This window comes from Ammodytes marinus, assembly GCF_949987685.1.
Source record: "Ammodytes marinus genome assembly, chromosome: 3".
Lineage (NCBI taxonomy): Eukaryota > Metazoa > Chordata > Actinopteri > Uranoscopiformes > Ammodytidae > Ammodytes > Ammodytes marinus.
Genome location: NC_137232.1, coordinates 1471633 through 1487153, shown reverse-complemented (window position 1 = coordinate 1487153; position 15521 = coordinate 1471633). Strand labels below are relative to the sequence as shown.

The following is a 15521-nucleotide window of genomic DNA, read 5'->3' as shown; positions in this document are numbered from 1 at the left end:
CGGCAGCTACATAACAAACACAGTTACAGCAGCATCGGTGCACGGCGGCACAACATAAAGGCAAGTAGCCAAAATTACCCTACCTGGCTGTGACAGGGGACCGTGACAGGGCTTCGTGTACTTGTCGTGAAAGTCCCGCGGACAGTCGTCATGTTTGGGTTCATAATATGAGGCGCTAGCCGCCCGCACACAACAGGGTGAGTTAACTAATGCTATACGGCGCTAACTTTGTTTATCGGCTAAAGCACAGCTACACATATTCACTGAATTAACCAGGAAGTCCATTCTCCTGGTTTACTTTCCCCACGTATAACCCCGAGCGGCTTCATACAGCACCGGCCGCCGCAATACATTTACCCCTCGGTGTCTCGCATCAGCCTCTGTGTACAGTACACTGTTCTCCGACCCTGCCAATGTATGTGACGTAGGGTCAAGCTCAACGCTGATTGGCCAACGCGGCTAATCGTCTCGCGTAGGAGCAACAAAAGTTCAATTTTTTGAACTCCTCGCGTAGCTATACGCGCGTAATATATACGCACGTAAAGCTACGCGCGTAAAAATGTTGCTTTAGCGCGAGTGAAAATGTTGCTTTAGCGCGAGTGACGCATTTACGCGCCATGTACGCGCGTAAACCAATGGTTCCCTATGGAAAAGGGGCGGGTTTCATACGCGTCTGTACGCGTGTAAAATGCCTAGTGTGTTCGCACCTTAAGTGAGTATAAATACATTTAGAAACTATATTATTAACTATATGTATTATATGTACTGTGTTAAGAGAATTTTGTGTCATTTTGGTTGATGGTGTGCCCTAGGATTTTGTAAATGTAAAAAATGTGCCGCGACTCAAAAAAGGTTGAAAATCACTGGCCTACACGACTCTTTTCATTCTTTACCGACAGTTGGCATTCTTACATCCGGTTTAGCGATATCAAAATAAGAGTCCGGATTTCAGAGAAATTAAGATGATTTAATTTTGTTTAACCGTTTAACCTTTAGTATTAACCGGTTAAAGATCTTCTTAATGGTTAACGGTTAACCAGTTAACCATGGACATCCCTTGTTCTTGTTGATCACTTCAAACATTTGTTTAGGCTTGATGCAAGTGTTTCCAGGAGGCTGGTGGGAAGAATGCTCCATGGGGTGAAGATGGCTTCATGTAGGGTATCCATGGTCTGGAACTGGCGTCCGTTTTTCTAGACTTCCCTTGCCATCCATCCCCAAACGTTCTCAATGGGTTTAGATCAGGAGAACACACAGGAGGGTCCAAAAGAGCAAAGTTATTCTCCTGGAAAAAGGCCTTTGTCAGGTCAGGCGGGCGTTGAGAACTGCAGCGTTGTCCTGTTGAAAGACCCAGCCATCACCACACAGACGAGGGCCCTCAGTCAAGAGGGATGCTGCTGCAACATCTCCACATAGCAAGCAGCCGTTTGACGCCCCTGCTCAACCTGAAGCTCCATTGTTACATAGAAGGAAAAAGCACCCCAGATCATGATGGAGCCTCCTCCACTGTGCCGTGTAGAAAACATCTCCAGTGGGAGCTCCTTGTCATGCCAGTAGTGTTGGAAGCCATCAGGACCATCCAGGTTAAATTTTTCAGAGAATAAAACTTTCTTCCACCTTTCATGTCCCATGTTTGGTGCTCCTTTGCAAAGTCCAAACGGGCAAGTTTGTGGCGTGAGAGGAGACTTGGTCTTTGCAGACGTTTTTATTTGTATAGACCAATATCACAAATAGGCATTTGCCTCAGTGGGCTTTACATTCCATACAGTATGACACCCTGCCCTTAGACCCTTAGATTGGCGGAGAAAAAACTCCCAGTAAAAAACCCTTTATCGGGATTAAAAAAATTGAGATATCTCAGGGAGAGTTGACAGAGTAAGGGATCCCTCTCCCAGGACGGACATCCTGCAATAGATGTCATATGTACATAAAAAAATAGAGAATCACAAAGGACTCGGATCATTGACCAGATGTTTACATGGTAATACTAAAGTAAAATATGAATAGCGAATTGTGTGGATGCAGGAGGACTTCAGATGCTGCCAGAGGAGGGACCCGATCCACACCGTCTGGTCTCCACCAGGGAAACCTGGAAGAGGACAGACAGACAACTAATGAGCATAGCTAAATTAACATAAAGAGTGAACATGCATAAGAGTAGAAACATTACTATCCTGCTGGGGGATGACTCAATGCTGATGTGAGGCAATAGCAGCAGGGTAGAGTCCGTTCCTTGGACGGCTGATTCCGCACAGAACCCAGAGGCATCGCTCGGCCGATCGTGGAAGAAAGACAGAAAAACACGATGTTATGGAAAAGCATGAATAGATATTCTATATTCTATAATCAGTTATAAGTTATAGTTTGCTTCGGCAGAACATTTATGCAGTGGCCGGACATCAGTACTCAGCCCAAGATAACCGAGACCGACGCCGTCCGTCAGGCTATTACTATTAATGCTATTAACACTATGAACACAGTTAACATTATTAACACTTCTCCACCTCCTCCGTTCTCTGCCAACGCATAATCGGTGGCAGCCCCCCAGACCGAGAGCCAGAGAGCGAGAGCCAGAGAGTGAGAGCCAGAAAGCAAGCCCCAGCGCGGCAACAGTCCCGAGGAGGTCCGGGACCATGAATAGAGAATGGAGAATATACAGCCAAAAGTTAGTTAGTTAGTTAAATCTTTATTGTCCACGGTGTGGAGATTCGTCTTTGGTCTCATACAAAAAACAACAAGCAGGACAACACAACAACAACAACAACAACAACAAAAGCAACAACAACAACATTTACACACAGACATCTTCAGGGCAAGAAGCAGGGCAGCAGTGGCAGTATACACATCAGCGGGACATGGTGTTCAGTACCCCAATCGCTTTAGGAGTGAAGGAATTTTTAAAAATGTTACGATTTGCCCTTGGCACTCTGTAACGTCTACCCGAGGGAAGAAGTTCAAACTCCCTATGGAGTGGATGGGACGGATCGTTTGCTATTTTAACAGCTTTTTTCCTCAGCACTTCGTCGTACATACAACTTAAATGTTTCTGTTTTGTCCCTATGATTTTTGAGGCAAGGTTTATTATTCTCTGTAGCTTGCTTCTTCCTTTTACGTTTAGGTTACCATACCACATTGCCATATTAAAGGTTAAAATGCCCACAATAAGGTTCTTATAAACTGTTTCCATAATGTGCTTGCTCACTCTGAATGAGTTGAGTTTGCGCAGTAGATGGAGACGTTGGTTACAGGTTTTAAAAATATAGTCTGTGTTTTCACTAAAATTTAGATTGCAATCAATAAATGTACCTAAATATTTGAAACTGTCTACTACCTCTACAACTTGTCCCCTAATTGTAAGGGGCTGCACATGGTCCTTTTCATGAAAAACAAGTTCCTGTGTTTTTGTGACATTCATCTCTAAGGAACTTACATCACACCACTTCTGAAGAGATGCCACATATGCTCTATATGCTCCCTCTCCGACTGTGTCCCCCTTCTTTAATAAGGCAACCAGGGCCATATCGTCAGCATATTTAAACAAACGAAAGTTTTCCAGATCTAATTGGAATTCGTTTGTATATATGGAAAAAAGTAGTGGGGATAAAATGGTCCCTTGCGGGGCGCCAGTATTAAGTACAGTGATGTCGGACAGAGTATTATTAACCAGAACCTGTTGAGGACGGTCAGAGAGGAAGTCCCTAACAAGGTGGATAATACCACCGTTTACTCCTATCTCGATAAGTCTTTGCAGCAAGATGTGAATCTGCATGCTGTTAAAGGCGGAAGTAAAATCGATAAACAAGGCCCTAGCAAAGTGGGATGGGGCTTGAAGGTGCTTTGAGAGAGTGTGGACCATACTGATGGTTGCGTCATCGGTTCCCCTATGGCTTTTGTAAGCAAACTGAAGATGATCTAAGCTGTTAGAAACCGATGCTGTGATTTGTCTGCTTATAACTCTCTCAAAACATTTTCCTAAGATAGAAGTAAGTGCAATGGGCCTGTAATCTTTTAATTCAGTAGTTCTAAGTTTTTTAGGGATAGGCACAATATGAGACATTTTCCATAATTTGGGCATTGTTAAAGAATTAAGCAAGCACTGAAATAACTCCAGCACAATACCTTTAAGTTCATAAACATTTTCATATAAAACTCTCCCTCTCAGGCCATCCGGCCCCGGGGCCGAGTTGGGCTTAACACTAGACAGGCTGGCTACAATCTCATGTTCATTTAGTGTAATAGGGACATATCCAGGAATGGATCTACACACACTATCACGTTCAGCACTGAAATCATTCTTGTCAAAACGACTGAAGAAGACATTTAAATCATTTGCAAAAGATGGAGAGGGGTGTGACAAGGGGGTACACTTTTTCTTAGTCTCCCTGCCCATCATCACATTTAAACCTTCCCATGCTTTCTTGGCATTTCCTGAGAAATAATGACATTCAACTTTATCCTTATATTCTATTTTTGCTTTACTCAGTTTAGATCTTAGTTCACATTTTTTTCCCCTTAAGTAATTCAGTATTACCATTACTAAAAGCGTGTTTTTTCTCACGAATGCATTCCTTAAGATCACTAGACATCCATACATTGTTATTAGGAAATATTCTAACAGTTTTAGTTCGAGTGATTTAGTTTTAGTTCAAAAGCACCGCCGCCACGAGAAACAACCACAGCCGAACCCCCTAACGCAGTGAAACGACTGACCCGCGCAGACCCGCCAGACCGGCTGCGCCTGGCCAACAAAGCATAAACCAGAGGCAATGGGCACAAATGGCGCGACGCATCCGCCGCCACCAGGCCCAGGGCCAGCCAGTGGAGCGCCGACGCCGGGCAGCAAAACACAGACGCCCACAGCGACGTCACAGAGTGGACCGCCAGGCAGGGATAAATGATTGAAAACAAATAAAAAACAATCAAAACACAACTTGCATAGGTTGCTTCTAACCACTTCGAGACAATCTACCCACAAATCGTTTCAAAGCGATCAAAAGCAACCCATGTCTAAACGATTAAAAACAATTAAAAACATCAGAGTGCCTACCCCCTTCCAGTACACCAATGACACAATCTGCACCCGATGCCACTCAATCGCAACCCGATTTCTTTTGGGTCTACCACTTGACTTTTGTCCCATAACCCTCAGGAACTTTTAAGAAATTTTAAATTACTGTCTTACTGCGTCAAACCTCGCCTACATTGCGAGAGGCTTACTTGTACAGCTTAACAATCCTGCTAAATTCAAAGACAGAAAGCCTTTTTGCCTTTGCCATCAGGAGGTCATGACAGTGTGAATGTCAGACAGAAAATTACCTGAAAGCCAGATGTTACCGCAGATTCTGAGTTTTTAAGGCTGTGGTCTTAAACTTTTGATCAGCTGATGAACATTCTATTTCAGTTTTAATCCTACTTTGTTTTTTGTCTCTTGCTCCTGTTTGCATTTTAAAGCTCTACTAACAACTTGGTTACGATCAACCACCGAGAAATGCAAATACTTTTCAATTTTCTTTTGCAATTTCCCCCCGGTCTTAAGATTTTGTTCAAGTGTGTATACAAGGGCTGTCAAATGATTATTTTTAATTAGATTAATCACGGGGTAGCTGTGGATTAAGCATGATTAATCGTATAGGCTACTATTAATACTGAAAAACCATAAGTCCATTTGGCTATTTCTTTGCTATGCCTATCCTGAGCAAATATATAGAATGGCATTTATTTGGTGACACCAAGAGCAATGGATAAATCTGTGTATTTTCATATGGGGTGCATGACATTCATCATTTCTGGTCAAGTTTTGCATTCCTGCATACAACTTGATTGTAGTCCGGCGTGCGTGCGTGCCCGTTCTAGGGGACTTTTCATTTGTGCCAGAAGCCGACGTTATGTTGATATCCCGTATTAATCACACACACCTCTGAAAACTGCAGGCGTTTGTTTCCTCCCGTGCACTGAACAAAGCAGACTACGTTGCTTCCGACCGACAGCAACTGCCGCCCGCGACACACACACACGTGGCCACTGGAGGAAAGCCAAACACTGACTAATTTCAAAATAGCTGCTGTTACAGTTCACTATTCCAAGATTTCATCATGCCCCACCACCAGAAGAATCAAAACACCATCTACAAACAGATGAGGGTTCATTTGCAAAGCATTTGTCGGGCCCAGATGCCCATTTACTGTTTAACAATGAAATCTGAAATCAAATTGTTGTCTATAGATACTCTGTCTTTCGTAACTGAAATGACTTTGTCTACCCACTGTAGCTCTGTGTAAACCCAGTTTAACATTGAAGTCCATACTTTGTCATTGTCAAATTCCTCTTCCCCCCCTTCCCTTGTCAGAGCTGTGTGTCATTTGATGTTACCCTCCTCCCCCCAATAAAATCAAAGATCTGGTCTGCTACTGTCAGTTCTCTGCATCTACCATTTCACTCACTTTGTTTGGCTTTTTATATCCCCAGCCCAGTGATACTTCTGTACCAGTTGTTGCGTGGTGAACCTTATTCTTCCCATGGTTTGTGTTTTGTTTTGCATTGATGCATGGATTTCTTTTGATTTGAATTGCCATTGCTTTTGTTTTAACTGTTTGCCATGATTTGAATGAATCTGTTGAATTCTGGTAGATTAGCTTCTGGTCAGCCAAATATCTGAGATGAAAATCATCATAAATGCTTTGTCAGTAAATTGTTGACTCCAATGGCGTTTAGACACACACACACACACACACAGACACACACACACACACACACACACACACACACACACACACACTGTTTTGCTTTATCTAAAAAACATATGAGGTTGTTGTTCAAACTTTAAGGGAATTATGGGAGGTTAAGGTAAAACATACCAAATCTAGAGTTCTCATAAGAAACCCTGTTTATCAGGAATGCAATTTTTCTAAAACTGAAATATCTAGAATTATAAATGGGTGTTATGATTTGATTTGATATTTTGATATTACAAAAACACTTAAGAGATTTTTATTAATTCCCACAGCCTCAAACATTAATCTTCTTCACTAGTGATTAAGACATTTAGAAGAATACACCCAGTCATAATCCAGCGAGATCACAATAGGTCACTCACTTCTCAGGAAAACCTGAACATATAGTATGTCATGGAGATGGCAAGGACAGTCTTGCTATTATTGCTGAAATGGAACAAAGCTTAGCTGATAAATGATATCCTTTACCATTGAATTAATACTGCATATTGAAGTATTTGCATTGAGTGCATAAGGAATACAAGGGGGCATCGGAGCCAACTACCCACTCACACCACATCAATCAATCAATAACCTTTATTTTCACTCGAAAGACACTGAGGTTTCCCTCATTTACAGTGACGACAAGCAACATAGATATAGATATATTTGTTTTTTTAAATAAATAAATGTAATTTATCACTTACTAAGCTGACCAATATAAAATCTACCAGAAATTGGATGTATCCATCCAGAATCAAATGTTGCTGTGTTTTTTTACTTGAGTCAGCATGGCTTGAGTGTTGCACTTCTTTCTTAAGGTCAGCATGCTGTGCCACCTGTAACCTTGACCGTCAAAGGTTCCCTTTAAGCATGTCTCATACCCTTGCAAACCTAAAATGTTTCCTGGACAGGTTCTACTTTGTCATGTACCTAACCTTCAAGAACTCTGTGTATGTTGAATGTACTGGGTCTATAGTTCCTGGTGCATACTATAGGCATGTCTGCTTGTACTGCTCCACATTGTGAAGACTATAGATTGTTGGCTCAATTATAATGGGAGGGGGGGCTGATGTTAAAAGTCCTGATTATGACTAATAACCATCTTTCCCTTATACCGTCCAGCATATCACTGGGATACGTCGGACTGGATGCCGAGTACCAGGCTGTCGGACATTGAAGAGGGGCCCGGCTATGAAGCAGGTCCTGCCAGTGACGTAGCAGGTTCTGCCCCCCACCTTGGAGGAAGCAGCCGTGAACTAGAGTCAGAGTACTACCTGGGGGGATTTGACATCGACAGCGACTACCCCCCACCCCATGAAGAAGAGTTCTTGAGCCGAGACCAACTGCCTCCTCTGCTGCCCACTGGTGGTGAGGACTATCCAGAGCCCTACACGCCACTGCCTGCTAGCCTGCCGCTCTCCAAGGAGGGGACCCTTAGCTCTAGCAGCGGCTCTGGGCATCAAGAGGCCAGGCCACACTTCCATCCCAGCCAATACCTACCTCCCCACCAGCTGCCCTTCTGCGAGTTGCCCCATGGGGAGCTCAGCCCTTCACTGAGCGGGGCGACTCCAGGGGCCGGGGACACAGACGACTCTATGTCACTAAATATACGACTGTCTGTCGGGGCTTCTTCAGCCTCAGACATGTCGGCCCCATGCGGATTAGAGGACTCTGAACATGGCAGTGACTTTGACAGTATGGACGAGCTCCGGAGAGGGGTGACCATCATCACTGACTCCCAGCAACAGACTGAGGTCTGATTGGTTCCCAGCATAATGACTGATGTGTGGTTGGCATGTATACAGGCCCTCAAGGAGCAGAGCATTGGTGCAGATAGGACAGGAGAGGCACAAGCAGGAGAACAAGTGCTATGACAGTTATGCTATACAGGTTCTGCTAAAGCCATTAAAACCACAAATTTACTAACACATTTCCCACCATGCAACTTCGAAATGGCAGTGGTAAGTTTTACCACAGTAGTAATGTTGCGTACCAGACAATTCGGAAGCGGAAAACTGTCCATTGTGGTTTCCTACATCCGACCTCAAAGTCGGGGTGGATGGATTCCGAGTTGTATGGAACGCTGTTTAAAGTCAGAGTTCCTACTCTGAGGCTGGATATCTGAAATTACAATGGACAACTTTCCACACCCGACTAGTCTGGAACGCAGCATTAGTCCTGTCCCTGTTGTGCAGAACAATCAGAAGGGTCCTTTTTGTACCAATTGAGTGTCATTTGTAAAGTTAAAATAAGGAGGTAGAGAATGTGAACTGGAAAGAATAATGCAAAAGAGATATAAAACGTACAGATGTGATAGAGAAAAATGAGTTAAAAGAGAAGGGACAATCACGTAAGTGAGAGGGTTGTTTGGTCCTCTGCTACTTCACTGAAGCCCCATCGGAACAGTTCTCTCTGAAGACAAAAATCCCCTTTTTCTCTCCCTGGATTTTGTAATTGACTTTTTAATGCTCTGATCTTGTACAGCCTTTGCATAACAGTATCAACCTTACCGTTGAACATTTTTGAAACAGTGTTCAGGCCACATTTTAAAAAACACTTTTTTCAAAACTTTGTTTTCTTTTTTAATGTGGATTGTGCTTGTTCCTTTCGCAAAAAAAATAAATGTCCCATGACTCTCCAGCCATCCCATCATTGGCCCAAAATGTTGAACATGTCACACTGTTTTGAACCAGGTTTGTGTGGATGCAAAGAGCTGTTGTATTTTGAGTCCTGCTATCAGAGATCAGTAATTAAGTATCTGATCTACAGAAAAGACACGGTAAATGTTTTGATATCAAAATTAACTTTTCATTGTCTTCTCTACCTCTGTCTCATTATCAAACATCAGCTGCTGTTAGTAAAAGTTATAAACATATTTAAGGACATTTTCTTAATTACTTTAAGTGAAGTTTACTTTGATATACTTTACGTGAGTATTGTCATTGTATGCATACTATACTTCAAGTCTACACCACAAGATTATTTTGTTTGTTGAATGACCCATTTAGTAATACACTTCTGGAAATAAATAGGAGCACCACACAAACATAGGGCCTGATCTACTAAATGTTTGCCTGTATAAAAACGTGTGCATACTGGATTTCAGTGAGAACGCTAACACAATTTAGCAATCTTTATTTTGGATCTGAGTAGATCAAGCCCATAGTTTATCTTTTTTAGAATTACATAAAAAAGCTGTCATCATAAGAAAAAACTTTAGGTAACAATATAGTAAACTTAGTAATACCCCAAATATTAACAACCACAACAACTTTTGACACAAGTCATTCTGTTTATTTATTTATTTTTAAGTTCTAATCCTTTTCACTAGTGATTTGGTGTTGCCTTTTCATAATGATTTGAAAACATTGTAATTTGGAAAAAAATTTGTGCCATATTTTGGAGAAGATAAAAAACAATATTTTGCACTTGGTGGTCTTGTCATAATTGTTCATTCATAGTGAAAGACATTGAACGTAATGAACCAATGCCAAAGTAGAGTTGAACGTTTGGAACCAAGCAACATTGTTTGATTGTCCATATTTCATCGCCCCCCTTTGTTTGAAATTGCCAAGCCATTATTCTGAAAAGCCATGTGGAGCATGCAGTGCATTTCACTGTTTTATTTTACTTTGTAGCATCTTCACCATGTGTGCAGACTGCAGTCAACCCCTTATCATGGTATTGGCTTAGTTTCCTTCTGACCTCCAAGACGGACTACATCTTTTTGCTTTGGGGGTCACTGTAATGAACAAGGATTTTCCTAAACCACTCGGGCATGCATTTGATTTTGTCTGTATATTATATGTATGTTTACATTTCTGTACAGTGTACATAGCTAGGTTGTTAAAATGCAAATTGTGTAAATAAGGAATTGCAGTTCCTGGACAGCCTTTGTTTTTTTGTTTGTTTTTGGACTGTTTGTGGTGGACAATATGAAACTGCTGAATATCAATTATTTTCATATCATTCCTCCTCTGCCATTGACTTAATGCCATTTCAGTATTATAGGTGAATTGTGCACAGTATTAAGTCCCAGACAAAGTTTTTTTGTTTTGTTGTGGTTATAAGGGAATATTTTTGTACATTCCATTCATTTGGAATGTTTTGATTAATACCTACTGTTTAAAGACAGTAGGCAGTGTCAAATATGTCTTATCTGCAGAAATTGAGTGATTTGTTTTTATTTTTATTTTTTTCATTTCAGTGGAAAAAATAAAAAGGTTATTTTGCACCATGTCACCTGTTGTTTATTGGCACCCTGAAAGATAATCACAGCTATTAGGGTTTGTTCAGTAGTGGAGAACGGGGTTGGTAGGCACACTTTTTACTCTAGAGTGAAATGCTCATCACCAAAAAGTCTTTCAATAGTCATTCCTACATTACATTGAAGCTTAATGTGTTGGCTTGAAATGTGTATAACTCAGTTTCCTACTCTTTGTAATACAGAATAGATTAATCATCAAAGACACCCAACCCCATCAAGGTTGTCCCACACTATGGGGTTGTTTGTCACAATGTTATCTTAAAGGTCCCATATTATGCTAAATGCACTTTTTAAATGTGTTCCAACATATCCATGCGTCCACGGTGTGCCTAGAGACTGCCAAAATATCAAAAAAAATAACAATCTCTCCCTTTCTCACTCTCCCCTTTTCTGAAACCCCCACCCCTCCCCCCAAAAACACTCCAGTCAGAATTATCCCCTTTTCTGACCTCACAAACCGTAAAGCCAGAAGCTTCCGCTGTGCAGCCCACACCCCTATTTCTTATTGGTCCACGGCCCTGACAGACAGAGGGCGAGGCGTATCTGGCTTCGCTTCCGGACAGGGGGCGGGGGGAGCTCAAAGATTGTATATTTACGAGGGGACCTGCAACTCTTTTTTAAAAAATAGGCCATTGTGAGATTAGCTGAACATCAGCATAGTACAATAAATTATCTGAAAGTTTTTTTCAGCAAACAATTAAAGAAAAACGTATTAGGGACCACTAAGACCATATAATATGGTGTATAATAGAACCGAAAAGTGTATAATATGGGAGCTTTAATGGGAATAATCTTAAAAAGAAGGCAAGGGGACTTCCGGCTTGGCGAAGCAGCATGTAGGTCGCGTTACTTTGAGCTCCTGCAGAGTTTTTTTTTTTTTTTTTTTTTTTTTTAGGCACTCTTTTCGGTAACACTTTATTTGAAGGCGTATTCATAAGACTGTCATAACACTGTCATGACACCTGTCATGAACACTATAAATGGTTATGACTGTTGTCATAAAGTGTCATTCGGTCAATTATGTCACGTTTAATGTAACATTGACATTGTCTGAAATATCTTTGTTATGACAACCTGACATAAGCTGAGACAAAATAAATTGTCCATGTCCTTGTAATGACAACCTGACATAAGCTGAGACAAAATCATTTGTCCATGTCTTTGTAATGACAACCTGACATAAGCTAAGACAAAACATCTTATTGATGTCTTGGTTATGTCTACTTGACATTAACCAATAATATGACCTAAACATGTCATAGTAGGCTTTATTATCAAATATAAATGAACTATTTCCATTTATGTGGTAAGATAAGATAAGATTATTATTATTGTCATTGTACAGTCACCTATACAACGAAATTGGGATTGCCAACTGAAAGTGCATTACACACACAGAAAAAACAGACAAGCAATTTAAGTTAAAAACAGTATAAAAACAAGACACAGAAATAACAAAAGAAACAAGACAAGGACAGGCAATGTCATAATAAATAAATCTAAAAGGCAGAAAGCATTTTGCACTTGTGGAAAGTGAGGTAGCCTATATTTATGTCTGTTTAATGTTTTATGAGAGTTAAGGGTCCTGATTGCCCAAGAAAGAAGCTGTTAGCCAGTCTGTTGGTTCTGCTCTTCAGGCGCCTGTACCTCCTACTACCAGAGGGCAGTAGGCTGAGCAGGTTGTGGCTGGGATGGAGCTGGTCACGGATGATCTTCTTTGCTCTTGAGAGGCATCGAGAGCTGACGATGTTATCCAAGCAGGGCAAAGGAGAGCCAATAGTCTTTTCAGTTGACCTTATCACCCTCTGCAGCCTTTTTCTGTCAGATTACATTAAACTGTCATATGCGGAACATTTTGACATTGACTGTCATGAGACCTTTATTACACTGTCATGAATGATTCTGTTGGCCTCAAGTAAAGTGAAACCATTTGGACATTTCATTAACATGTCATGAAGCGTTATTACACTGTCTAATGCCTTTATAACAGGCTCATGAATGATTATGTTGGCCTCAAGTAAAGTGAAACCATTTGGACATTTCATTAACATGTCTAAGTGTTATTACACTGTCTAATTTTGACATTTACTGTCATGAAACCTTTATTATACTGGCATGAATTATTCCCTTTGCCTCAACGTAAAACTTTTTTCAGTAAATGTTATTACACTTAATTACACACACAACAGTGTTAAAGCTGCAGTTGAGAGTTTTTTTACTGTAAAATTTGGCAAAACTGTCATAATAGCCATTCAGCTATATGTAGGTGAAGTTGTAGGTGAAGTGGTCTGAAAATATTTTTTTATCACTTTGCTCCCCCCTGCCTCTGTGTGCTGCCCCCCAAAATTGCCACCGCTCATGTTAATTTTGACCAATCAGAGCGAGGTCAGATTCTCCGTTCTTATTGGCTGTGGGACCTTGGCAACGACGTTGATGCGTCAGTTGCGTGAGCGTTCACGACCCTAGCAGTCTGACACTAGCCTACTGTTTGGTACAAGGCTACTACGGCGGACAGCGAGTGGCAATGTCTTCACAAACGAACCCTCAATTTACCATTCCCAGGATACTAACAACTAACACCGCTAAGACAGCAAAAAAACGAGGAAAGACGAATATTGAAAAGTTAACTGCTGAAAGGGAGACGGAGAGAGCTTGAAAAAAAAGTACACCGGCCATGTCTTCTTGCCCTATCACATCAAGACCTCTCCGACCGCGACCTCGCGACTTTTTTTTTCAAAACAGCGACAAGCGACAAATCTAGCTTTTTTTTCTAGTGTTATTGGTGACTTTTTTCGCCAAAGCAAGTATCATCTCTTCTCAACGAGCAGCGGGAGCACTGACACGCAGCCCGCTCCTCGCGCAGCAGCCCCGAGCTGAGAGGTGTTATCTCCTGCTCTGACCGCAGCTGGGAGGGGATGCTGCGCGAGGACCATGCCGTCTGTCAGTCCTCTGTGACGGGGGACGGGCCAGGAGGCTCCCGCTGCTCGTTGAGAAGCGTTAAAAGTGATATTTGCTTCGGCGAAAAAGTCACCAATTATACCAGAAAAAAAGCTAGATTTGTCGCTTGTCGCTGTTTTGAAAAAGAAGTCGCCAGGGGGGCTGAAAAGTAGCTAAATATAGCGACAAAATCGGTAAGTTGGCAACACTGCCCGAGCAGCCCCTCCCAGCTGCGGTCAGAGCAGGAGCATAGATAGTAGGAGATACACACACACCTCTCCGCTCTGTTACAATTAGTTTGCTATCTTGCCTGGCTGTTACAGCTACTTTTGTTAGGCCTACCAGCACACTTACAATGATTTTAAGCTAACATACATGGTATGTCTGTGATTAAAATGTATGCTCAATATGTACGTATGTAGTTATCATTACTAATGTTTAATCACCTCGGAATCGGACATGGTGTTTGTCTCCTGTCAACTGAATTCACATGAACGTGCATAGCTGTCGTTCGGAGGGAGGAGCTACAGCAGGTAGAGCGTTGGGAAAGAGCCGTTGGGATCCCAACGGCTGAAAACGGCTCAAATTATCAACTGCAGCTTTAACTGCAGTAGTAGCCCCTTTATAGATGTAACATGAAGCATGTCAGTATTACATGTGGAAAATACCTTAACAAAAGCAATACAAGTCAAGACAGTCTGTTTTATTTGCTTTGAGATACTAAACAAAAAATATATACATACACTTAAAACAGAAATAAGAACTACTTTAAAATCAAATGCACTTTCCAGTCCTTAAATGAGCAATCCAAAGAATAAAACAGTGGCTTTAAAATAAATAATACATGTTATAATGGCTGCTAAAAATCACTAGCCGGGTCCAACCAGACCATCGTACTTCATTTAATTTGTACAGAAGGTCTGGAAGTGCTGTAATTGGCAAACGTTCACTCACTTGGAGGCGGGTGTCTGTCGAAGTTTAAGGGTGTATTCACACATGTCGTGTTTAGTTCGGTTGAAACGAACTCAGATGCACTTCTGCCTTCGGTGCGCATCTTAAAGGCAGGTGTGAATACAGCAATCGCACTCGGGTGCGGACCAAACAAACGCTCCGAGACCCAGCTGAAGAGGTAGTCTCGATGCGTTTCCAAACGCACTCTGCTGCAGTTCGTTTGTGGTGTGAATTTGTTCGGACTCGATCCGACCCAAATGCAGGAGGCACTGTGCCTTTTCTTTCTTTTCTTTTTTAATAAATAGCCGTCAGCTTCACATTATGGGAAAGTGTTGTTGTCGCCATTGTTAGGAAGATTAGTTGTGGTTTGACCGGGAGCCCAGAACAATATAAATGCTGAATGTGTTCAGCGATCAGCGATCAGATGAAGGAGAGGGGCGTCTCTCGCACAGTGCCAACAGGTTCACGCTGCGCAAGAAGTGTGTGTTTTTATTTTGCTTCCCATGTACGGGACCGTCAATACTATCCCCGTGTCAGTTTGGAGCTGAACCGCGCCGACCCAGCTGATACACAGCTTAATCAGCTGAGTGTCAGCTTGAGCCTATTCTTCTTGCGTGACGCGCATCCAGCACCAAAAATACAGTAAAAATTAT

At 41.8% G+C, this 15521-nt stretch overlaps 1 protein-coding gene across 1 annotated transcript in view; it reads left to right on the top strand.

Annotated features, from left to right (window-relative positions):
- fat3a (FAT atypical cadherin 3a) overlaps positions 1-8700 on the top strand; it is a gene marked incomplete at its 5' end in the record, with an annotated part of 180183 nt that extends 171483 nt beyond the window's left edge. The window contains one exon of the mRNA XM_080054049.1: positions 7836-8700. Coding sequence (XP_079910175.1) covers positions 7836-8473 — 638 coding nt within the window. The 3' untranslated portion in view covers positions 8474-8700. The remainder of the gene's footprint in view (positions 1-7835) is intronic.
- Between the last annotated feature and the right edge of the window lie 6821 nt (positions 8701-15521).